Source organism: Muscardinus avellanarius, assembly GCF_963383645.1.
Source record: "Muscardinus avellanarius genome assembly, chromosome: 4".
Lineage (NCBI taxonomy): Eukaryota > Metazoa > Chordata > Mammalia > Rodentia > Gliridae > Muscardinus > Muscardinus avellanarius.
Window position 1 is genome coordinate 44,409,689 of NC_137789.1, and position 26,042 is coordinate 44,435,730.

The 26,042-nt window shown below is 40.0% G+C and overlaps 1 protein-coding gene across 2 annotated transcripts; it reads left to right on the forward strand.

Moving 5' to 3' along the window:
• Positions 1–329: 329 nt before the first annotated feature.
• CFAP418 (cilia and flagella associated protein 418) lies at positions 330–25,613 on the forward strand (the record flags this gene model as incomplete). Of its 2 annotated transcripts, XM_080693740.1 has the most annotated exons (6): positions 330–481; positions 5,876–5,963; positions 10,063–10,127; positions 10,640–10,705; positions 19,193–19,288; positions 25,460–25,613. In XM_080693740.1, the coding sequence occupies 6 exons, from the start codon at positions 330–332 to the stop codon at positions 25,611–25,613; spliced, it is 621 nt and encodes a 206-aa protein (XP_080549866.1). The 2 variants fall into 2 exon arrangements, with proteins under 2 accessions (XP_080549866.1, XP_080549867.1); XM_080693741.1 differs by lacking the exon at positions 19,193–19,288.
• Positions 25,614–26,042: the final 429 nt, after the last annotated feature.

The following is a 26,042-nucleotide window of genomic DNA, read 5'->3' on the forward strand; positions in this document are numbered from 1 at the left end:
GTTGGCTTGTGGTTACAGCTTGTGCCCAGGAGAGGGATGGGACAATGCACGCCAGAGGGGCTGGAAGAAGAGCAACAAATGTCGCGAGGTCACACACAGGATCTGACAGCTCTGACCTAAAGCCCCGCGAGGGGCCCACCTAGCCGACCCGCGTCCTCCAGCGCGAGCCGGTAAGCGCCGGGTCTTACCGCGGTCTCGGGCCGCCACCGGGCCTGCGCATGCGCGGGGCGGCCCAGGGGGGCGGGGCGTGCGTGACGTATCCTCGTGTTGCCCTGGAAACCACGCGGCGCCGCGGCCCAGCGTGCTGGGGACCGCCGTGACGATTCAAGATGGCGAAGGACCTGGATGAGCTCTTGGATGAAGTTGAGGCCAAGTTTTGCAAACCCGACCCACTGAGACTGGGCACGGGCGAGCGGCCCCAAGGCTTCGGCGGCACCCACGGCAGCGAGCGGAACCGGGCCGAGGCGAAAGAGAATCTCAGGTTAACGGGCGGGAGGGTGGGCGGTTCTGCCAAAGCCCTGCCCCCGGCCCCAGAGCAGCGCCTCCGCCGCCCACCCCGACTGCGTGCCCGCGCCGTCCAGCTCCGCTCCGCCCTAGGGCGCAGACCCTCGCTCCCTGCGCCTCGGGGCAGCGCTCGCCCAACTAGCTGTCCCAGAGGTTTGGGCATCTCTTTTCTCGGCCCAGACTCCGTCCCCAGGCAAGCCCTGGCCCATATCCTGTCGCCTGCCACCCAGACCCCAGGGCGTCCTAATCTAGACAGGGGTACAGCCCGGGGGGGCCCTCTCCTTAGCCCCGAGAGGGCAGCGCTGACCGAGAGCAGGTTTGAGGGTCTGGAGGAAGTGTTCTCAGGTCCTATGGGAGGACAGATGACCGCAATACCCAGGCCATTCCTTGGGCCAGTTATTTTAAGTAGGAGGAAAACAGTTATGATCGGTTCTGATTCTTTTTAAACTAGAATTAGATGAGAATAGATTCAGGACACGTCAGTTATTGTAAACATTATCTGTAATAATTAACTATCTACTGTCCGTGGTCCCAAGAGACCCAGCAGGTGTCAGGCATTCATATGGAAATTAGGGATGTTTTTTAAGTTTTCTAGTTTGGAGCCCAAAAAAACTTTCAAATTTATCAGTTTTTTCCCTCTGTGTAATCATTAAATAACAGGATGCCCTCATTCACCTCACTCACCTCATTTCCCTCTCAATCTAAACACATATATATATACATGTATATATACATACATATATATACACACATATATAATATGTGTGTGTATATATATTTATTACAGTGTTAAGCATTGTAAGCATTGTCCTTCAGAATAAAGACTTGGGAGGTTCAGCAGTAACTCATCCTAGAATCTTTTGGAAATTTTCTCTTGCCTAGATTTGGGAAAGGCTTGTGAAATTACCCAGAGGCAGTTGATTCTTGGATCAGTCCAAGAATGTCATTCTTATTAACTTTATAGCTACATCTGTTGTTTGGTGTGCCTTTATGTGTGTGAGTTCCCAGAAGTATTATGCAACTCCATTGCCACCCAGTTCACCAAACTTACTTACGGTGACATTAGTTTATAGAAATTCACTCTCAGAAGATAAAAACATTGAAGGGTTTCTAAAAGGACTTTAAAAAACAAAGTTCTAAAAATTAGTTTGTGCATTGAGCAGTCTCTGCCTCCCAAGCACGGGGATTACAAGCGTGCGCCACCACGCCTGGCAAGGCAAATTCTTAATACATGACATCATATACTGGGTAAAGACTATATTTGGTACTAGGTTTAGGCTTTCTGTTGCTGCTTTTTGCATAATTTCCAACTACATTACTAGATAAAAAATGTTAACACAAAAGACAACAGTACTGATGTAGTACTGAAAAATCTAATGTATTAAGGTGGGGTGGGGATACTAGAAGGATAATGGATCGATTTTAGTGGTGCAAAAAACAGGCACAAAAAACCCTTGCTTGAAGAAGAGCCATGTAAGAAGCAGTCCTTTTCATTTTGGGCTGGCTGCTTCAAGGCATCCTATTCCTCTGCATGCTCCTTCTTCTCAGAATAGGCTCAGGAAAGCTCTCTGATACATTCTCTCCATCCCCTAAAGTAACTAATAAAAAGAAAAGATATAAAAAAGTAACACTGCCATGGGGTTGGAATGGTAGCTATAGATATGCTGTCAATGAGTACATAATTAATTCTACTACACAAGACAATAGTACACAAGTTAGTGAGGGGGTATTTTGGTAAACATTTAGCCAACTGGCAGCTGGTCCATTCAAAGTTGTTATTTTAGTTTTTTCTACATTTATTATTTATTTATGACACTGGGGATTGAACTCGGGGCATTCTACTTCCCAATTACACCCCCAACCCTTTTTGTTTTGAAACAGGGTCTTGCCAGGTTTCTGAGAGTCTCCTTATGCTGCTGAGGCTGGCCCTGAATCGACCAGCTTCCTGTCTCAGCCTCCTAAGTCTACAGTTACTTTTTAAAATGCTGCTCAAAGGCCGGGCGTGGTGGCGCACGCTTGTAATCCCCGCGCTTGGGAGGCAGAGACAGGAGGATCGCGCAGGTTCGAAGCCAGCCGTGCACGCTGGCTTAGGAGACCCTGTTTCCAAATAAAAATGTAAAAATAGGTCTGGGAGTGTAGCCCGGAGGTAGAAGGGCTTCCAGGAACCCCAGTACCATCAAAAAAAAAAAAAAAAAAAAGAATTTGCCTTGAGCCAAAATGGGTATTTAGAATCTACAGATAAATTTGTTGCAAACTTATTAACAAGAGGCTACCTGCCAATTGTAAATCAATATAACCTGTATCTTTTATGAGTTAAAATACTGAAATTACCTCTTAAAATAGTTCTGCAAATAATACAGTAAATGACCATGGTACATCTGGATACCAGAAACAACTATTATTGTAAATGTAAAAACAAGTCATTTTGTACTCAAAACATGCCATGTTGTTTTGAGTACTTTGAAAATGTACTCAAAATAATAGAGAAATATATAATCAGGTTTTTATTTTTAAAAAGGATTAAAAAGTAAAAATATAAAAAAGAAAAGGATTGAAAGGGGTTAAGTAAAACTGCAATAGTAATAGAGTGGTTCAGGATGATACAGATGAGAATATTTAAAATAATATCATGACCTCTTAGATAACAGGTATAATAATAATAGCTAACATTTATTTAGTCCTTTCTATGCTAAGTGCTTTTATATATTATTTAATCTCCATTACTCCTTCTGGTGAATATTTTTTTCCTTATTGCACTAACTAAATCAAAATTTAAAAACTAGTTACTTTCCTACAGTCATATCGCTGCCTCTACCAGGACACCGTAGATCTAAATTTAAGCCTTATGCATTACTATAGCCTTGTCATACTTTACTATAGGTTATGTGTTTACATTCATTTTATTTTGAATATACCTTTTCAGCAGAAACTATATCATATGGTTAGAGTGCAAAAAGCAAAGTAAGAGAGGGAACCAATAAAAGATTGTTGGCATTTTATGATTGTAATAGCATCCAAGCTGGGCATGGTGGCACACACCTATAGTCCAAGTACTTGGGAGGCTGAGACAGGAGGATCACAGGTTCAAAGCCAGCCTCACCAAGTAGTGACACTCAGCACCTTAGTGAGACCCTGCTGCTTCCAAATAAAAAGTAAAATTGGACTGGAGGTATAACCTGAATGTAGAAGGCCCTTGGGTTTACCACACACAAAAAAAAAAAAAAAAAAAAAAAAAATGTTAAAGCATCTAAAGTACCATACTGTCCTTTAAAATTATGAGTTCTCGATGAATGTTAACCTTTTTTATTATGTGATCTAGTAACAATCTGGAATCTTATACGAGCACAGTTTGAATTTGCAGCAGTACTGATTAGGTTGGTAGAATTTGAAACACTGTATGAAAGGAAAACCCAGACACTGCCATTAACACCAAAGGAGAGAATTTTATGAGACATCTTAGCAACCTGCTGTCGTATAGGACATATAGAGAACTAGGTATACTAGTGTCAGATACTCCGAAAGATTAGTGAAGATCAGAACTGAGAAAGAGCACAGATTGTAGTGATTTGGGCAGTATAACCTTTGAGAAAAGAGTTTTACTATCATTGAGAGTCCCGAGAGAATATACTTGGAAACAATTTTATATAGTCACCTATATACTATTTTTTCAATAAAAATCTGTGGTTCAGAGAATTAAGTGACTTTAACTAGATCAAGAGCTCTGGACTAGTGATGGTTTTGCCACCCAAGAGGCATTTGGCATTTTGGGTTGTCACAGCTAGGAAAAAACATGCTACTGGCATCTAGTGGGTAAAGGGCCAGGGATGCTATAAACACCCTACAGTGCATAGCAGCACACAGCACGTACACACACTCCAAAGGGTGTCTGCCCCAAAATGTCAATGGTTCCAAGACTGAAAAGCCCTCATTTAGGTTACCGGCTGATGCTAAATCTAATCTATTTATTAGGGAGTAGAAATAAAGGATATAGACTGTTCTTTAATAGTGTGCAAAAAAAGGGTGTCCACTTTATGAGAGGATTTTTTGAAGTGGTTTTGTATTTTATATTTTTGTTTGTATGAAGAAAAAGGTCTTAAGCATACTTCCAAGGCAAGAGAGGAAGCCAGTGTAGAATGAAAGACATTAAGACATTAAGGATAAAAGAGAGAGAGTGACCAAAGCGTCAAAGGCAGGGGGTAGATGGGATCAACCCAGCAGTCTGTGGATTTTCTTACATCAGGCTAAATTATTATAACCCAGACATTAGCAAAAGACTACATTCCTGATGTTAAAAAATTTCAGAGTAGCCAGGCATGGTGGCGCACGCTTGTAATCCCCGCGCTTGGGAGGCAGAGACAGGAGGATCCTGCAGGTTCAAAGTCAGCCGTGCTGGCGTAAGAGACCCTGTTTCCAAATAAAAATATAAAAATGGGTCTGGGAGTGTAGCCCAGAGGTAGAAGGGTTTCCAGGAACCCCAGTACCACAAAAAAAAAAAAAAAAATTTCAGAGTAAATAGATTTCTAAAATTATTTTAGTAAGTTTAACCAAAAACTTGTCTCCTAAGACAAGTCATTTTATGATGCATTGAACTTGATACACAACATCTGTATAATAAACTCTATAATATACTGTATAATAAACTCTGTGCATAATAAACTCTAATGTTGAAAACTAATTTGATACAATGTTAGGCCTGCTCTTTATTCAGTTTCAAGCCTTTCCTCCTGTGATTTGCATGACCTTGGACAAGCTTCCAAATCTCACAACGCCTTGTCTTCACCTGAAAAATGGAGGTACAGGTCAGCCTCAGCCACTTAGTAAGGCCCTCAGCAACTTAGTGAGACCCTGTTTCAAAATAAAAAAATCAAATGAGTCTGGAATTGTAGCACCAGAAGATTTGTACAGGAGCACTGTGTTAGTAAATCCAGCTTTGCCTACAGAAGAGAAAGAGGTAGTTGAGATATTCTGTCTAACACATAGCAATTTTTTTTAGTCATTTAATTATATGACTCTTCTAGGAAAGAGATACAGTTATTTGACTTACAACAAAACTCCTTGTTTATAATATCAGGTTCCACTTACATTTCTACATATTCTATAATCTCTAAGTGCTTGTTATAATTTAGAAAACCACATTCCCAGTTTTCTCTTGAATATAATGTTTAGGCTTAAAAGTCTTATTTTAAGTATGTAACAGTTTATATGTAAATTTGTGCTGACAAACTATATCTTGGTGTAGACTATATGCATAGCAAGAAAAACAATGTGTGAGCATATTTCTCTATTATAAACCTTAAGCAAATCTCTTCTGATACTGACTTTGCCTGCTCTTAAGATACAGGCGGGAGTTTGTTTGTGTTTTTCTTTTCAGATCAACAGAAACATTTAAAAAAGAAGATGATCTTGAGACTCTTATTAATGAAATATTTGAAGAGCCCGATTTTGACAAAAAAAACTTTGTAAGTCAAATTTTAAATGTACCATAATTCTCTCGTTATTTCAAGACATTTAGAATAGTCTTGGAACTTAAGGGCCAGTAGCTGTATGTATTCCTTTGAATTCTGTGAAATACAATTACTTAAAGAAATTATGCAGCCGGGCGTGGTGGTACACGGTTGTAATCTCAGCATTTGAGAGGCTGAGACAGGAGGATCGCAGTTTGTGGACAGCCTCAGCTACTTAGTGAGGCCCTTTGCAGCTCAGTGAGACCCTGTTTCAAAATAAAGAATAAAAAATAGGGCTAAGGGTATAGCTCGGAGGTAGAATGCCCCTGGGTTCCATCCCCAGTACCGCAAAAAAAAAAAAAAAAAGTAATTATGCCATTTAAAGAGTTATGGATTGCTGGGTGTAGTAGCACAGCCTATATTTCCAGCTACTCAAGAGGTTGAGGCAGGAGATCACCTCAGACCGGCCTGTGCAGCATAACAAGACCTCATCTCAAAAACAACAACAACAACAAAAAAGACCTCATCTCAAAAAAAAAGAAAAAAAAATACTACAACAAAGAGCTGTAGAGGAGCCTGGTATGGTGGCACATGCCTGTGATCCCAGTATTTGGGAGGCTGAAGAGGAGGATCACAGGTTCAAGGCCAGCCTCAGGAACTTAACAAGACCCTATTTCAAAATAAAAGGGCTGAAGAGGGTAGCTCAGGGGTAGAAATCCTCTGGGTTTTGTCTCCAGTACTAGGAGAAAAATACATAAATAAATACATCTGTTGCCGGGTGTGGTGGCACACACTTATAATCCCCGCACTTGGGAGGTGGAGACAGGAGGATCGCGCAGGTTCGAAGCCAGCCTTGCTGGCTTAAGAGACCCTGTTTCCAAATTAAAATATAAAATAGGTCTGGGAGTGTAGCCTCGGAGGTAGAAGGGTTTCCAGGAACCCCAGTACCACCAAAAAAAATAAATAAATACATAAATAAATAAATACATCTCTTAGTGTCAAAAAGCCAACTCACAGATAATATAAATTGGTCACTTATATATAACTGTTATAACTCCAAAATCAAACAGTTTTGAGTGTAGGAATGTGCTTAGCATCTCAGCTGCAGTGCCATTGTGTTAGCCTATAAACCAGTGACTAAATTTTAATATTTTAATTTCTTAAATGCTTATATATTCGTTTAACTTTATAAAAAGTTCACAAAATAATATAACAGCCACCTATTTACTGAACGTAACAGCTGCCTGAAATAAGCATATTTTAATATTTGGCTATATTTACTTCTCTGGACATGTTTCTTTTAAGAAATAAAAATTAGAGATATAGTTTGAGACCTCCAAATGCTACTGTGTTGCCTTCCTTCCCATTCTCTCTGTTCACACTTGTATAAGGTATATAAACTATCAGTAATTTTAACTGTGCACAGTAGTCCCCTGCTTAACTCTGGTGACAGACATTAAATCATGCCTAGTTGTTTGCTATTGTAAAGAGTGCTTCATCGGATATCTTCACGTCTTTTACCCATGTGCAGGAGTTTTTCTAAGATATGTAAACATAGAAAAGAAATTCCTAGATCAAAAGGTATCTTCATCTTTGCCTTTTCTACCCATTGCCGAATTGTTTTTCAAAGTGGCTACACCATGTATACTTTTCTCCCCAGCATGTGTGAGAGTTTACATAGTGTCCATCAGTTTGGCATGTGAGCAGCTTATTTGTGAAATTGAAAAGAAGCATGGTGACACGCATCTGTAATACCCCGGTACTTGAGACGCTGTGAAGGAGGGGCACAGGCTCTAGACCAGCCTCAGCAGCTAAACAATAGAAAAGCTGAAGGTATAACTGAGGTACAGTGCACTTGGCTTCAATTTCCAGTACCAAAAAAAGAAAAAAGACCACAAAGAAAAAGTATATCTAAAAAATAAATATAATGCAAGACTTGTTTTATTTTAAATTAGAGAAGATTAAAACAAAACAATGGACTGAAATCATTAGATTATGGTATTATTAAAGATAACAGAAGAATAGTGGCCACTTGAATTTGTCAGCCAGTCTAAAAAGCAAATGACTGTCATAGATCTTAAAGTCTGAACTGCTCTAAAATATTTTCAGTTCATCTGAGGTAAATTAATAAGCTAATGCCCAGTTGATTAATATGCCCATGCATATTAATATTAAATACTCTGCAAACTGGACATGGTGGTGCAAACCTATAACCATGGGAGGCTGAAATTACAAATTGAAGACCAGCCTCAGCAGTTTAACATAAAAAACCCTCAAAAATTTAGTGAGATCCTGTTTCAAAACAAAAAATAAAATAGGGCTGGTGATATGGCTCGAAGGTAAAATGCCCCTGTGTTCAACCCTCAGTACCCAAAAAAAAAAAAGTAAATACTCTGCAAACAGAATAAATATATTCTCATAAGTGCTGGAAAGTAATGATAATTAGTAATGCTAATTAATAGACCCAAAACCCTACCTCATGGTTCTATTGTTATTCATTAATTATATGAGCAATTCATTATTAACTACTATAGGGTATATATCTGTATATAAGACATTATCTTTAGTTCATGGCATTTCAGAAGAAGATAATTACCTCCCCAGTTTTGCTTTAAGTTACACTAATGTAGGGAACTGGGGGTTTACTCAGTGGCAGTGCACATGCCTAGCATGTGCAAAGCTCTACCCAGCACTACAAAAGGAAAAAATAAAAGATATACTATTTAAAATAAAAGTTTTTAAATTCATGCAGAAATAGTTGGGTATGGTGGCACATGCCACCATAATTTAATACTTGGGAGGCTGAAATAGAAGGATAGCTTGTAATCAGCCTCAGAAACTTAGTGAGGCTCTGTTTCAAAATAAATAAAACTGGGGGTATACTTCAGAGGTAGAGTACCCCTGGAATCAATTCCTAGTACCACAAAAAATATCATGCAGAAATAAACATGTGTTTCCCTTTTTAGTTATTATACCCAGTTTTCTATCGTTTAAGGGAGAGAGCATGTCTCTGTAAAGCATTTATTGAGTGAGAAAAAGTAGTACCGTGAATGAGTGGTCTGTGCCCACAGTGTCCTGAGGAGCCCTGTTATATCCGGAAAGTATGGCTCTTCCTCACCCGGCCTCTGGTCTCCCATTCTGTTGCATTTCCAAAATGCTCTCAGACCCATACCAGAAAGCCTAGAAACCACCAGCAAATACCACAGTGTGCCAACCTGGAGCCACTATTGTGAGCCTGGCTGATACCTGAAACAAGCTGCCCAAGACAAAAAGAGACTCGCACACATTACTATTTTTCTGTCGTGCACCAAAAATTTTTTCTGGTTCTGTTTAACATCAAAATAAAGATTAAGAGAAATAATAAAGTGAAGTATTTTTGCCTTCATTAAACTTTCTCACCCGCTAGGTAAAATGAAGACATGTCTCTGCATAATTTAAATTGCCTTTCTCCATCGCACTTCCTCTCCTTGGCGGTGGTCCTAGTACATGGTTGGTTTATGTTGTTTGGTACCATATGCCAGTTAACACTTAATAAATGCTTGCTAATGATGATGTTATGTAACCATGTAGAAACTACTGTCTGGTTATGACTAGGTAGCTCTGTATTTCCCTTGAACATCTATTGGTTGATACAGTTCCAGTTGATCAAAACTAATATTCCTGAAGTTATACAGGAGTTTGTTTAGGTTCTTTTTAGTACAGATGAGTACCACTCATGGCCTTTAAAAATGAGTCTGGGGTGTTTTTTTCTCAATTGAATTTTTCCAGAATGAAATTTTAAGTAGCAGGCCTTTCCTATTAAATCATTTAACTCTGGTATTAACTGAAGAGTTATAAAGTGACTAAATCTTAGCATGCTAATAATGGCAGTATATCAATTTCCTAGACTAAAAGTTACCATAGTAATTTGCAAATTCCTCAGGGAGTTCAACTTCCCTGTTGCCTTTAAAAGATTTTGATCACTGTTTTTATTTGATACTTAAAAATGATGCCATCCAAATGTTTGTCTTTTTTTTAATATTATTGTTATAAAATAATATTAGTTTTCATGTTACAGATTCCTTAAGTTACTCTTGGCCTTTTTTTGTTTTGTTTTGTTTTGTTTTATTAACAGAAGTTAAAATCTAAATCTTCAGGTAACACATCTGTCAGAGCTTCCATTCAAGGCCCCCGTAAAAGGTAAGCAGAGATTGCTTTGGTGCACCATACACTCTAGTGAACAAACCCTGAGCCTCAGCCGGTCAGTTTTGTTACCATTTAAACAGCGACGGCCTGCAGGAAAAGACCAGCAGCAGTATCTTTAGTCTTCTTATGGTCTGCAACCTTTTGCTGTAAAGGAAATTAAATGGGAGATTATTGCTATTGTAAATAATTTTCTGCCATGTTAAAAAAAAGTGTGAACAGTTTCTCAAAATTAATGGTCTGTTATATTCTTTAGTATTTACTTTGTTCCTTACATTATTTGGCAAACTCGTTTTTCTGTGACTCGTTTTAACTCTTTGAGTGTTTCTGAATGTTTAGGTTATATCCAGTAAAGCAGCTATCCTGTAATAAGTATCTCTTCTTTCAGTAGTTGGCTTGCTAGGGAAAACACACAATTTGATTACAAGAACATAGTCAATGAGGTCAAATTAACTTCTCGTATTTTTTTGTTGTGATTTCATTTTTCTCCATCTGTTGAACACGTCAAGTTGTGGTCCAGTTTACCTTGGTGGAAGCACTATTCCATATGGGATTGGAACAAACACCTCACAGAGGTAGGACCTAATAAATATGTACTTTCTTGTTAGATTTTTACAAATTGAGGCCCTGTCATTAAAATTTAGTTCTTAGCATCTTGGCATCAGTCTATTTTAAAATATAAGGTATATTTTACTAACTGTCTCAGGATGTTTTGTTAAAATGTTTCTTATTCTTGAGACATGACTGCCACCGCTGTGATGTTGAGCGAGTACTGTTCACTGTGTTGACACCCTTTTCTAAGCCCCACTTGAAGTGCCCGCATCACTGGTTTGGTTTGTCCTACTTTGGTTTTCACGAGGCACCAAGGGGAGGAGCTTCATCTTGGCCATAAAGTTAACATGAGAAACCACAGGTCTGCCTTACTTGGAAAGTTCTCAAGACTGAGTTATAAGACTACATATTTATCCCATTTCTGGAGAACTGTAATCTTAATAGAAGCAGAATCTTGCAGGGCACTGGTGGAGGGTTGTGGTGGTGCTATTCCTAGGAAGCCTGGAAAGAAAGACCAAGGTGAAGCTGGGCATCCGAGGAGGCCTTATGCAGCATACCAGAGAGCAGACAGGCTAAGTCCCCTAGAGCACAGCCTGCTGTACATGCTAGAAATAGGAATTGATCGCAGTTGAGTCATTGTGTATTGAAACCTGTCTAAACAAAGAACTAGATATACAGAACTATCTTAGAGGCAAATGCAGTCTTGTTGCTGTCATCCTGAATTACCTGTGTCACATCAGTTGGACTTGTCTCAGTCATTTCCAGAGCCAGGGTACCTCTAATCCAGGCTTCCAGTGTAGGCAGCTCATGAACTGCAGCAGCAGCTTTCCATTACCATTCACTTCCAACCTCTCTGATTTCACCCACATATAACATTCAAGATACCATCCCTAGCCAGGCATGGTGGTGCACGCTTGTAATCCCAGGACTTGGGAGGCTGAGACAGGAGGATCGTGCAGTTCCAAAGCCAACTTCAGCTACTTAGTGAGGCTCTCAGCAACTTAGTGAGAACCCGTTTCCAAATAAAATATAAAATAGGTCTGGGAGTATAACCAGAAGTAGAAAGCCCCTGGGTTCCATTCCCAGTACCACAAAAACAAAACAAAACCAAAAAAAAGACACCATCCCTGAAGTATTACTTTGAGCACAGGAGCTCCCCCCTTCAGAAGGCAAATAAGAGTTGCCATTTGTTCATGCTAACTCTAAGCCTGCTCTTAGCCTTTTCAAATTGGTGTCCTTATCCTTCCTCTTTACTCTGTCGTTCCTTCACCTGCAATTAAAGCCTAAGTCAGATACTCTACTTCCGTAGACAGCCATCCTCTACCTTCCACTTAGGTGTATCTGCCTGAATATCTTTACATTGACTCCCTGTCTGGAGTGACATTCCTCTCTAATGCACCTCCCCTGCCATCTCATCTGCTTTAATTCACTTACTGCAGATTCATTTTCTCATCCTATCGGAGCTTTTTCTTTTCTATTTTCAAATGTATTGAATGGCCACCTTAAGCCTTGTATTAGTTTAGCCCAAAAAGGCAAAACACTGGCCACTAAAGCAAATGAAACCTGACAGCGTAGCTCAGTGGTAAAAGTGCTTGCCTAATGCCCAAGGCCCTGGGTTCAATCCTTAGCCCTGAGAGAGGAGGAAGAAGAAAAGAGGAGAAAAGAGAAAGAAGAAAGAGGGGGTTAAACTGGGGAATGAAAAGGAAATATCCAGCAGTATGTGGTGCATGTGTGTTATCCCAGTACTTGGGAGCTGAGACAGGGAGATTTAAGGTTCAAGGCCAGCCTTAGCAATTTAGTGAGACCCTATTCAAAGTAAAAAATAAAATAGGGCTAGAGGTATAGCTCAGAGGTAAAATGCCCCTGAGTTCAATCCCCAGTACAAAAAAAAAAAAAAAAAGGAATGGCTGCAAGGACAGAACCTGGGTCACTCTGCTACTGACAAATTTGCCAAGCCTTGAGAAGGGATGACATGTTCTCAAACCCCAGTTTCCTCACCTGTAAAAACTAATTGTACTTCATGGAGACACTGTGAGGATGAAATAATATAAAGTATGATAATTATGCCTGTGATTTAAAAGACAGCCAGCTACTACAAATACACTGATTTGTAAGTAAGTCTTTTTCTTCTAATATTCTGCTTTTTTATTATGTTTCTCATAGTTCAGGATTCAGGAACAAGAATCCTATATTCTACCACTATTCCATTTTATCTCAGGAAGTATATATATCGGTGTTTACTTATAGATGTCTTCTGATTTTTAAATAGGATCTTAAAGAAAGACAGTACATCATGGTTTACATCCAGAGAGTAAATGTTTCATTAAGGATATATGTAGTGTGTGTGTGTTTGTGTATTCACAGATCTCCTCACCTATCACAAAGATAACAGTAACCAACAGCCCCTTTCATGACGTAGACTCTACAGAAATAAACACATAGCCACAAGTAATGGCACACACCTGTAATTTCAGTAGTTGGGAAGCTGATGTAGGAGGATTGCAGATTCAAGGCCAGCCTCAGCAAGACTGATGACTGTTTCAAAATAAAAAAATAAAGTGGGTTGGTAGAGGTAGAATGCCTCTGGGTTCAATTTCCAGTACCCCCCCCCAAAAATATAATGACATATTTATATGCATAAACATTCTGTGTGTGAAGTTCTTTATTCTGTCTAGTGTGGGGGGAGGGAGGGACAGAGGTAGTTACTGGGGATTGAATCCAGGGGAATTATACTCTGAGCTATACCCTCAGCTCTATTTTATGTTTTATTTTTAAAAGAGTCTCACTGCTTGCTCAGGCTATCGTCAAACCTGCAATCCTCCTGTCTCAGCCTTCCACACACTGGGATTACAGGTGTGCACTACCACACCCGGTTAGAGCATTGTTTATATATAGAAAGGTTGGTTCATCTGCTCCACAAAAAGTCCCAAGCTGCACATACAGCAAAACTTTTTAACTTTATTTTATAAATGAGGATATTCTAACTTTATTTTATAAATGATATAAACATTTCATAAAAATTTATTTTATAATGAGGATATTGAGGTACTGGTATTAAGATTTATCAAACACCTGCTAGGTCCTAGGAATGATGTATTTGCAGCGTGTGATGTTATAGGAGGGAACAATCATAACTGCTTTTGCTACTGCAGCTGCTGTTGTTTTTAAACTGTCCAAACATCAGGATGCCCCAGTCCCACTACATAGATCTGAGAGGAGTTACCTGACACCCCGAGTCTGGGCAGAACACTCTGTTAAGCTGGATTTTGAGTATTCCCACCTTCCCACTATAAGCATCTTTAAAGCAGCCAGTTCTATTTATTAGCTGAACAAAAGGACACACCTATTGTTGACACTTTTGTGTATTCTCTCCGCACTGCAGAAAGAGAATGTAGCAGTTTATCTCTTACTAGCATCAACTTCATAGATCTGTTTTATTTATAGATGGCTCCCAATTTTAGATGGTTCAGCTTAGGATTTTTCAACTGTATGGTGCAAAAGTTATATTCATTCAGTTTAAATTGTACTTCCCTTTTTTATTTTGATCTTTTCCCCAGCTACCAATATGTGGTGTGACACTCTGAGTGCTGGGCGGTGGTAGCTCTGAGCCACAGCTCCGGCTTCCAGTCAGTCCCTCTCCCACAAGGGTAATGACCAGCACTCTGTAGTACAATGAGTTGCTACGCGCTGATGGTAGGTAGGTTAGGTGTGTTAACTTAGGTTGGGTTTATGAGGATATAACTTCATTGTAAAATACAGAGCATCTGTATATAGTTATGGAAGAGAAATTAATCTCTGAAAATAAGTACTAATTTATATGTCCAGAACTTTCTTTTTGTTTTTATTTATTTGATTTCTGGATAAAGCTCTGGTTTGGGAGTAATGCTGAACATTTTAGAGTATAAAAACTTGAGTCTTTTGCCCAGTTTGTGGAAAGGAGAAAGAATAATAGTTGGAAGTGTGGTGGCATCAAGAAGTGGTATAGAGCTGGGTGTGGTGGTTCACACCTGTTATCCTAGTACTTGAGAGCCTGAGACAGGAGAACTACAGATTTGTGGCCAGCTTCAGCAACTTACAACTTAGTGAGACCTTGTTTCAAAAATTTAAAAATAGGACTGGGGTTATAGCTCAGAGGCAGAATGCCACTAGGTTCACTCCCCAGTACCACCCCCACCCCCAAAAGTGAGAAGTGGTATAGGTAAAACCTACACCAAATTTCAAGCCAGTCAAATTCTACTCTACTAATTACTTTTCAAATTACTTACAAGACTGAATTATTTCATAGACTAGTACTAATTCCAATCTAATAAGAGGCAGTAGTAGCAGTGGAATGATTTCTTAGCTGCAAGTTTATTTTTCTCACAGGACAGTGTTTGTAGGGAAATGTGGTAGTGTGAATAGATTTGAAGAGATGAATTTGAATGAAGTACTAAATTTGAAATTAAAAAGTTGTAATTAACATTGTGGTTGAGATTTCACACATATAAAATGTCAGAAAATGCTAAATAATAGTTCCCACAACAGCAATAATACATCCAGATTACACATATGTATTAAGGCATTAAAGTTAACACTTTGTACAATCATGTAATAAACTACATATGCATAAGGAAGCAAGTTATGGTAGCTTTGGGAACCATCATTTAGCATTTCCTGACTTGTACATTAAAAATCTGAGTTCAAATGTGTACCATTGTAATTGGGTTGGCGTTCCATATGTACAAATACAACTTTACAAATTGCTAACAGTTTGAAAGAAAATATGGAATCGCTTATGAAACTTGTGTAGATTTTTAATGTTTGGTTATTGTTATGATGAATAATATTTTTAGAAATATTAAATACTCATTCTCAAAAAACTTTTAGGCCAAAAACCATTTGCCATTTTAAAGTTACAATATTAATTTTGGAGAGAAATTAGTGAAAAAAATCTAATGATGGATTTGTTTTATTTTGTTTTGTTGTTTTTATAGAAGTATTACATGCTTACTGAAAAATATAAAAACAAGCCAGGCATGGTAGTGCATACTTGTAATCCTGGCAACTCAGGAGACAGAGACAGGAGGATCACAAGTTTGAGGCTAGCCTTGTCAACTTAACAGGATCCTGATTTAAAATAAGAAATAAAAAGGGTTGTGATGCAACTCAGCAGTAGAATACCCCTGGGCTTGATCTCTAGTACCACAAAAATAAATGTATAAGCTGGGCGTGGTGGCGCACGCTTGTAATCCCCGCACTTGGGAGGCTGAGACAGGAGGATCGCACAGGTTCTAAGCCAGCCTCAGCTACTTAGTGAGGCTTTCAGCAACTTACTGAGACCCTGTTTCCAAATAAAATAGAAAATAGGTCTGGGAGTATAGCCATGAGGTAGAAAATCTCTGGGTTCCACCCCCAGTAACACCAATAAGTAAATAAATAAATGTATAAAGGAAACCCTAATAATCTCCCTTCTCCCTCCCTTTTGTCCCAGTGCTCCTGAGGCAGCCAGTGTCAGCTGCATAGTATATGACTTTCTGCATTTTACCCATGTCCTTAGTAACTGATACACCTACACAGGTTTTTACTTGTTTTATTCAAAAGTAGGATCATTGCCGTTGTATATGTTATTGTGCGTCTTGCTTTGGATAGCCCTCCAGGTCAGTAGATAAGTCTACTCCTCTTTCCGACTGTCCCGTGTACCACAGTGTACACACTGCACATTATTCAGTCTTTGCTCTTTCTGATCAATATTTGGTTGGTATCCTCTTATTTCAATCCACTTCAACAATACTGCAAAAAACAATTCATAGGTGATGGATGCTTATATATTGTTGCTTTTATTTATATGTAATAAGTTTCCCAAAATAGGATCACTAGCACAATAACTAGATAAAATTTAATTTTTAAAATAATTCCAAGTGGCCAGGCGTGGTGGCGCACGCTTGTAATCCCCGCGCTTGGGAGGCGGAGACAGGAGTATCGCGCAGGTTCGAAGCCAGCCGCGCGCTGGCTTAGGAGACCCTGTTTCCAAAATGAAAATGTAAAAATAGGTCTGGGAGTGTAGCCCCGAGGTAGAAGGGCTTCCAGGAACCCCAGTACCACCAAAAAAAAAAAAAAAAAAAAAAAAAATTCCAAGTGGTGGCGCATGCCTTTAATCCCAGGATTGGGAGACTGAGACAGGAGGATCACAGGTTCTAGGACAGCCTCAGCAGTGTAGCAAGACTCCAAGCAACATAAAAGAACTGGAGGTGAAGCTCTGAGGTAGAATACCCCTGAGTTTAATCTCTAGTACCACAAAAACACAAAGTATTTTCCCAAAATGTTATAGCAACTCACATACCCATTAAAAATTAATGAGTGTTAGTTCTAATTTACTTAATTAATATATATATATAATAGTTGCTTTAAAGTTTAATTCTTTATGTAATATTTTAACTTTTTAATAAACACTATGTTTGTGTGTTTATTAACATAATAGGTACTGTTATAAGTACTTTACCAATATTAACTCATTAGGTCCTCATAATTCTGTGAGATATATAAATATCCCTTTTTTTTTTTTCCGGTGCTAGGAATGGAACCCAGAAACACGCTACCTCTAGCTACACCCCCACCCCTAATTTTTTTTTTTTTATTCTTTATTTTGAAACAGGGTCTCACTGAATTGCAAAGGGCCTCACTAAGTACTAGCTGAGACTGTCCGCAAACTGCAATCCTCCCGTCTCAGCCTCCCAAATGCCGGGATTACAAGTGTGCGCCACCACGCTTGGCTTAAATATCCCTTTTTGATGGAGATCAAACCCAGGGCCATTCTACCTCTGAGCTGCACCCCTCACCCCTATTTATTTTTATTTAGGGTCTCACTAAGTTGCTGAGGCTGGTCTCAAACCTGGGATCCACCTTGTCTCGGCCTTCCAAGTACTGAGATTGTGGGCGTGCGTCACCGCACCTGGCTTTTATTTGTACATATATATAAGATACACCTATATATATCTTAGAAACTCTTATTTCTTTTTAATTTTTATGATCAAATGTGTCTGTGTATTCTGACCTTTAAACATTTCAAACAATTGAGGTTTCTTTCTGTAAAGTAAATCAATTAGGATATGAATTAAATTGTTTTCATAGCACTTTACAATTCTGTTTTAACTTTGTCGTTTTGTTCCTGAAGTTACCATACAGTATATACATGATTGTTTTCAGCCAGGCGTTGTGGCACATGCCTGTAACCCTAGCACTTGAGAGGATGAAACAGGAGGATTGCAGGTTTGAGGCCAGCCTCAGCAATCTAGGGAGACCCTGTTTCAAAAATAAAAAATAAAGGACTGGGAGTGTGGCTTGGAGTTAGAACTCCCATGAGTTCGATCCCCTATACCACACACACCGTTGTGTTTTCAGAATTGCTTATCACTTCAATTTTCAGATATCCATTGAGTACGTGTTATATGTTAGGTATTTTCCTAGCAGTTCTGCCCTCTTTCTCCAAAACCATCAGAATTTCTCTCCCACTGCATCTTCTCCACCAGTGTACAGCGTGCTCCTCACCTCCTCTCTTACATCAGTGTCCAGCGTGCTCCTCACCTCCTCTTAAACATAGTCTCTTCACCCCAGTTTAAAGAAACCAGTCCAGTGTGCAACCATCTATTTTAAACATCCTCTCCCAGTACTCCTAGTTTTTCTTTATCCAACTCTACTTATTATTTCATTCAAAGCACTTTTTTGGGGGGGCGGGGGGTACTGGTAATTAAACACAGAAGCTTCTACCTCCAAGTTACAGCCCCAGCCATCTTCATTATTATTATTATTTTTTAAACAGGGTCTTGCTAGGTTGCTGAGAGTACATGAAGTTACTGAGGCTGTCCTTGAACCTGCAGTCCTCCTGTCTCAGCCTCCCAAGTACTGGGATTACAGGCATGCAGTGCTGTACCTGGCTCAGAGCACTTTTTACATTCTGACATATGACTTAATGTAGTTATCCTGAGTGCTTTATATTTCATCTCCTACTAGAATCCATGCTTTACAAAAACAGAATCTCACTAGCACATAATAGGTTCTTAGTATTTTTAAGTGGGTAAATAAATACATATTTGCCACATAGTAGGGGAAAAGAAACAAACAGATAAGTCCCAGCCTTGAAGTAGTTTATAGGAGAAACAGATTCATGTATTGTACATTGTTTGATAGAGGAAACCTGGAAATCTCAGTAAGAAAATAAATTGTGTCTAAGCCTTGGACACAAATTGAAAACTATCTAATTAAAAGACCTGTAAGTCCACTTTCTTATGTCTGTGCATTTTATGTATGCATGTATGTATCAAGGTGGAAAATGTTAGTAAAATAGGTGTGTATACAATATTAATATGAAAGTTTAGATATGTAAATAGTCCTTAACATCTGTCATCAGATTAATTTGTATTTTCTCTTGTTTTTCAGTAATCTGTAATATGTGATGTGTCCTATGAATAAATTTTTATATTTTCGTATTTAAACATACCAGTAATCACTAACATACATTTCCTTTTCTCTGATAGAGCGTGTGACCGCCTGCGTTGTGTCGCCTGTGATTTCCAGGTAGTGAGCTACGATGACTATTTATGGGACAACTCGTGTGATTATCTGTTTTTTAGGTATGGAACAAAGGAACTTGACTCTGAAGAAAATGTACTTGGCATTTTCATTTAGTCTGGTGAACGTGGAGAGTGTGGCCTCCACCTCTTCAGTGCTTGTCTCTTCTGTCTCTTCCTTTCCATCTGTCTGCTGTCAGCCTAAGAACGTGTTACTTCTAAGTGAGAGTGCAGAAATAGCCTCTTCACTGACTTTTGTACCTGCACACTTTCCTTTCCAGCTGTCCTTCCCTGCTCAGAATTACAGCATGGCCCTGAGCGTGCCATTGTGCTGCCCAGCACCATCTCTCATAGAGCGAGGCATTCAGGACCCTCATAATCCAGCCTGGGCCAGCGTTGTCCTCCCACAATATGCACTCGGCCTTGCAGGATTTCAGTTAGTCACAGTCCTCCGTGCCCTCATGCCTCTGGCATGCAAGCTCCCCCTCCTGGGGTCCCTGCCCACCATTTGACCTGCCAAACCCAGCCTGCCCTCAGGGTGCAGCTCTCCAGCCTTCCCTGATTCTCTCACCACTGTCCACTCGGAAATCAACACTTTCTTTCCCTTGTGTCCTCAGCAATTCATACCTGTATGGCACCCAAGGAGCATTCTACCTCCAAGCTACACCTCAGCCCTATTTTTTCTTCTTTATGTAGAAACAGGATCTCGCCAAGTTGCAGAGGGCCTCACTAAGCCACTAAAACTGGCCATGAACCTGCCATCCTCCTGCCTCAGCTTCCCAAGTACTGGGATTACAAGCATGTGCCACCATGCCCAGTTTACTCATATTTTTATAACTTGAACATTCCTGCACACTTACAGAATATTTAATATTGTTAAGGTAGTTATAAAATGTATTTGAATTATATATTCACATGTTCAAATAAAAATTGAGTTAAAATTGTGCATTCTTGTAATCTCAGTACTTGGGAGGCCAAGACAGGAGGATCACAGGTTTGCAGTTCGCCTTTTAGTGAGACCCTCTGAAACTTAGTGAGACCCGGTTCCGCAATAAAAAGTAAATAGGGCTGGTGATGTAGCTCAGAGGTAGAATGCCCCTGGGTTCAATCTCCAGTACCACAAAAAATGTTCTAAAAAACTAACAAAGTACATGTATAATGCATTTTTGGTGCCCCAGATCTTTCCTAAACAAAGACTGGTTTTAGATACAAATGATCAAAATATTTATTAGAACCTTTGGATAGTATAAAATAAAAGTTGAGAGGGCTGAGGATGTACCCCAGTGGTAGAGTATTACTTAACATTGACATGAGTCCCTGGGTTCAGTCCCCAATACCACCAAAAAGTAAATAAAAAAGAAAGAAGGAAGAAAGATCAGGCATAATCCCAGTTCTTGGGAGGCAGAGACAGGATAACAAGTTTGTGGCCAGCCTCTTCAACTTAGTGAGGCCCTTTGTAACTTAGTGAAACCCTTTTTCTAAATAAAGAATTAAAAATAGGGCTGGGGCCGGGCGTGGTGGTGAACGCTTGTAATCCCCGCACTTGGGAGGCAGAGACAGGAGGATTGTGCAGGTTCTAAGCCAGCCATGCTGGCTTAAGAGACCCTGTTTCCAAATTTAAAAAATAAGTCTGGAAGTGTAGCCCGGAGGTAGAAGGGCTTCCAGGAACCCCAGTATCACCCCCCCCCCAAAAAAAATAGAGCTGGGGGTATAGCTCAGAGGTATAACATCCCTGGATTCAGTCCCATCACACACACACACACACACACACACACACAAAAGGCAGGAGTTGGGAGGAAGAAAGGAGGGGAAAAGGGAGAGAGGGAGGGGAAAGAAAAAAAAATAAGCCAGGAGCAGTGGCATGCACCTATAAGCCCAGTGCTTGGGAGGCTGAAACAGGAGGATCACAGGGTCAAGGCCAGCCTCAGCAACTTAGTGAGCCCCTGTTTTATTTTATTTTATTTTTTGCGGGTCTAGGATGGAACCCAGGGGCATTCTACCTCTGAGCTACACCCCTTGCCCTATTTTTTATTCTTTATTTTGAAACAGGGTCTGTGTTGTGGAGAGCTTCACTAAGTAGCTGAGCTGTCTGCGAACTGCAATACTCCTGTCTCCGCCTCCTGAATGCTGGGATCACAAGCATGCGCCTCTACACCCAGCTAGGCCCCTGTTTTAAAATTAGAAATAAAAAGGGCTATGGGCGTAGCTTGGAGGTGGACTACCCCAAGCCTTAATCCCCAGTACCAAAGAAAGAAAATGATGAAAGACCTTCTCCACCTCTTCTGGCAGTCACCCTCGAGTAAATTTGCTGGAGTCTACCCTAATGTACTGATTGTTTTAAATCTTCCACATCAAGAACCACTCTTAACATCTTAGGAAAGCACTCACACATACACACGTAATTGAAATATATGAGAAAATTACAATTTGAGAGGTTTCACAGTTTCCAACCCAAATTAAGCCTATCACAGTCCCAAAATCCCAGGTCCAACCCCCACCCACCCATTTTATGAGTTAGCTCTCTTTTTACCCCCATAGTTGGAAAAGTTAGCTTGCTTGCTTGCTTGCTTTTTTTCTTTCTTTCTTTCTTTTTTTCTTTGTATGTGTTACTGGGGATTAAACCCAGGGGTATTCTACCTCCAAGCTAAATCCCTAGCCCTATTTTTATGATTTGTTTTGAAACAGGGCCTCACTAAATTGTGGAGGCCTCACTAAGTAGCTGAAGCTGTTCTTGAACCTGCAGTCCTCCTCTTTCAGCCTCCCAAATGCTGGGATTACAAGCTTGTGTCACCACACCCAGCTTCTTTTTCTTTTTTTTTTTTTTTTTTTTTTTGGTAGTGGTACTGAGAATTGAACCTAGGGTTATTCTACCTTGGAGTTATACCCCCAGCCCTATTTTTTATTCTTTATTTTGAAACAGGATCTCACTGAGTTGTAGAGGGCCTCACTAAGTAGCTGAGGCTGACTGTGAACCTGCGATCCTCTTGTCTCAGCCTCCCAAGTATTGGGATTACAAGCATGTGTCACCATGCCCGGTGGAAAAGTTACCTTTTAATTTCAGTTTCATTTTGCCTTTTCTTGACTTCTCTAAACCCTCTACTATTTACTATCTTCTGGCTAATCTACCAAGTGGTCAATAATCCCCATATGTTAACCAAGATGGACCATGAATTTGCACAGAACTTGCATAGGACAATAAAATGCACATAACATCAAAATGATGGCAAGCACAATAAGCCTATGGGTGACTTAGTTGGTATTTGAGAAACTTGCAGTGTTCAGGCCGAAGCCAGGTGTGGTGGTGCACACTTGAAACCCCAGGGAGGCTGAGATAGGAGGCTCACAGGTTTTGGCCAGCTTCGGTTACTTAGGCCCTCCAAAACATAGTGGAACCCTGTTTCAAAATAAAGAATAGCCGGGCGTGGTGGCACACACTTGTAATGCCAGCATTTGGGAGGCTGAGACAGGAGGATCGCGGTTTGAGGGCAGCCTCAGCTACTTAGTGAAGCCCTCTGCAACTCAGTGAGACCCTGTTTCAAAATAAAGAATAAAAAATAGGGCTCAGGGTGTAGCTCAGAGGTAGAATGCCCCTAGGTTCAATCCCCAGTACTGCAAAAAAAAAAAAAAAAAAAAAAAAAAAAGTTTACTCTGGATTTTTAGCAGCCTGATTTTAAAAACTATACACATTTAGATGAAGCAGTGACTACTCAGTTTATTACACTATTAAAAATAAGCTTATTTAAATCAGTAGAGAATAGAACTTCTAAAATACGAGGCTATCTCAGCCAGGATATAAAGCAAAAATATGTTGTTTGTATAGCTTAGTAACATTTCTTTATCCAACAAGCAATATGAATCATCTCATCGTGGCACTTTTAGAAACTGGGCTCTTAAAATAAAGAAGACCCAGCTTCTGATATCAAGTAATGTGCAGTCCTAAGAGGGAGACATCATGGGTAATAGCTGAATAGATTTGAATTGTTCAGAGATCACTGGCTACTATCTGGGAATGAGGCCAGATGAGAATTGTAGGGCTTAATGAAGGGATACTGTGGTAATCCGGTGGGAAATGGATCTAAATTAGCAGAGAGAAGATGTGATGTATTTGAAAGGTATTTTAGAAGTAGACCTGGCTGAGAACATGAGAGAAGTATAATTTAGGCTGAGTCCCAGGCTTCTGTCTCAGTTTACACAGATGGACTATGGCAGCACTGTCCATTGATGGGGGGAATTGAAGAACAAATTGAAAGGAGGAAGGCAGATGTTTGTTTGTGGGAGCTGTTGAAGCTGTCTCTGAAGCTCAGGGAGGAGTTGGTGTGAAGAGCCCTGAGACTGGATGGTATTAGCCAGGAGAGCAACTTGGGAAACTGCCAGCAAATACAGAGTTAGGATCGTCTTGTTAAGAAGGAGACGCTCTGAGGTTTATATTTTCAGGGGAGGCCAGGTGTGGTGGCGCACGCTTGTAATCCCAGCGCTTGGGAGGCTGAGACAGGAGGATCACACAGGTTCGAAGCCAGCCTCAGCTACTTAGTGAGGCTCTCAGCAACTTAGTGAGACCCTGTTTCCAATTAAAGTATAAAAAATAGGTCTGGGAGTATAGGCCGGAGGTAGAAAAGCCCCTGGGTTCCACCCCCATACCACTATATATATCATCAGGGGAGGGCAGACTTGGACAGGGACAGGTGTTTGTGTCCAGAGAACTCGGGGCTATGAAGAGGAGGACCACCGCCTCTGCCTTGATGTATTCAGGGAGGACTCACTAGAAAAGAAGGACTTTCACATCTCCTGGCCTGCTTTTGAGAATAAGACAGTGCGATCTGCTGAAACTAAGGTAGTGGAGGGTAGATAAAAAGCAAGGCAGGCGGAGGGCTAGGCACCAAGGAAACCAGGACTGGGCAGAAGACCACCACTGCTGGTGACCAAGGACAAGGGCTTGCAGAGTGAGGTCGAATGTGCCGTGAAACCTAGGGAGCCATCTACTTTCAGTAGTGCCAGTCTACACATCTGTCATATCGGGAAATGCTACACAGGTGTTGTTGTATTGCCCCTACTTTATACATGCAAAGAATAAATGTATCCTAGCTTCAACAAGATATAGAACTTTCTAAAGGAACATAAGCTATACTTATTGACTCCCCTGCCTCTATAGCTAAATAAAATGCTTTTATTTTTCTGTTAAAGCATATATTTTCCTTCATGGAAAATAATAGAATAATTTCTAAGAAAAGTTCACCAAATCTTAGCTTAGCCACTTAGCTGATTAGATTCTCAGTCCTCTAAAATCAGTTAGCCTGGAAAATCAGGTTTTTTTAGGTTCTAACCTAAATTGTGCCTGAATTTTGTCCAGTACAGTGCTGAACATGGTGCCCATTGACCACCAGAGGGCACTTCGGGCCTTCCTTCTATGCAGTGAGAGCCCCAAGGATGGCTAGTGCTGTATCTCTTCATCTCATTTTTAGTTTGTCCAGTATTCTTTGCCACAGTTTACATAAAATCAGTACATGAATTATCATAAAAACATAATATAACATATCATAAAAACATGTCATAAAAAATTATCATTTTCTCTATTAATGAAACTTACCATAACTTCTATAGTCCTTTTTTAAAAATAGCATTAAATCCAATGATTATCAGCTTGATAGTCTTGCTTATTGATTTAATTATTTTAATATTAACCTTTATTTCAGGATAAGTACTTACTTTGTTGCTGATATTTTAAGTAAATAAGCAAATCATTGAAACAAATGAAAGATACAATCTGAGTTCAACATATAGAAATTGCAGGCACTTTCTTCTATTAATGAAATCATTCATAGCTATTTCTTCAGAAGCCTTTGCCTCTGTGCCTCTGATGCACTTTCCGCTTCCCTTGCTGTCGGCCTTTGTGACATAGTGGGTGCCTGAAGTGGGAGGTGACCCAGGCCCTTCCCACTCTGTTCTCAGTCACGTCACCTCTGATAGGACAGGTCAGTAATTCATCAGCTCTTTAAGTTGTTTCGTTCCACTACAGCCTTAATAAACAGGCCTAGAGGATCTGAGTATCAAATAAATAATATCCAAAAGAGAACACTGAAGCATATCTTCTGTTGTTGGTGTGAAGGGACCGAGGTTATTTAGTTCAGATATTATAAAAATAAGAAAATAAATCAATTAGAACCTTTTCTTTGCATTATTAAGCTCTAAACAAAGCCACTGTAATTTAAAAAAAAAAACTTTTTATTCTACTAATAGGAACAACATGCCAGAATTTCACAAATTGAAAACGAAGTTGGTAAAGAAGGAAGGAACACGGGCATACGCGTGCCAGTGTAGCTGGAGAAGTGTTGAAGAACTGACTGACCTGCAGACCGATCACCGATTTCGTTGGGTTTGTGGTAAACACTAAGAAAGCAGACGCTCCGTAATCTGACAACTGCGTCCCTGAGAGCAGGCTGCGGGCATCCTCGTAGTTAGGTAAAGATACTGAACACATATGATGCTGTTTGGAAAAAAAAGAAAAAAACAGTGAACCCCATTTACACAGATTTTTGGAGATCAGTCCCCATTTGGACTAGAAAAGATCATCTGCTCTATCGCTTTGGGATTACGCCTTTTTGATATATGAATGTTTCACTTAGTAAAATAATACCCCAATTCTTTGCTAGCATGTCTCCTGTTAAATTGAAGTTTAATTATGGAATTTCATACAAATACTGCCATTCACTAGCCACCACCGCACTGACTGCCAACACACTTAGTGTAAACATTCTTCATATACAGCGGTTAAAGAAGATGAAATTGGCCCGGACAGAGAAATCTGTAGGTGCCTTCTTCA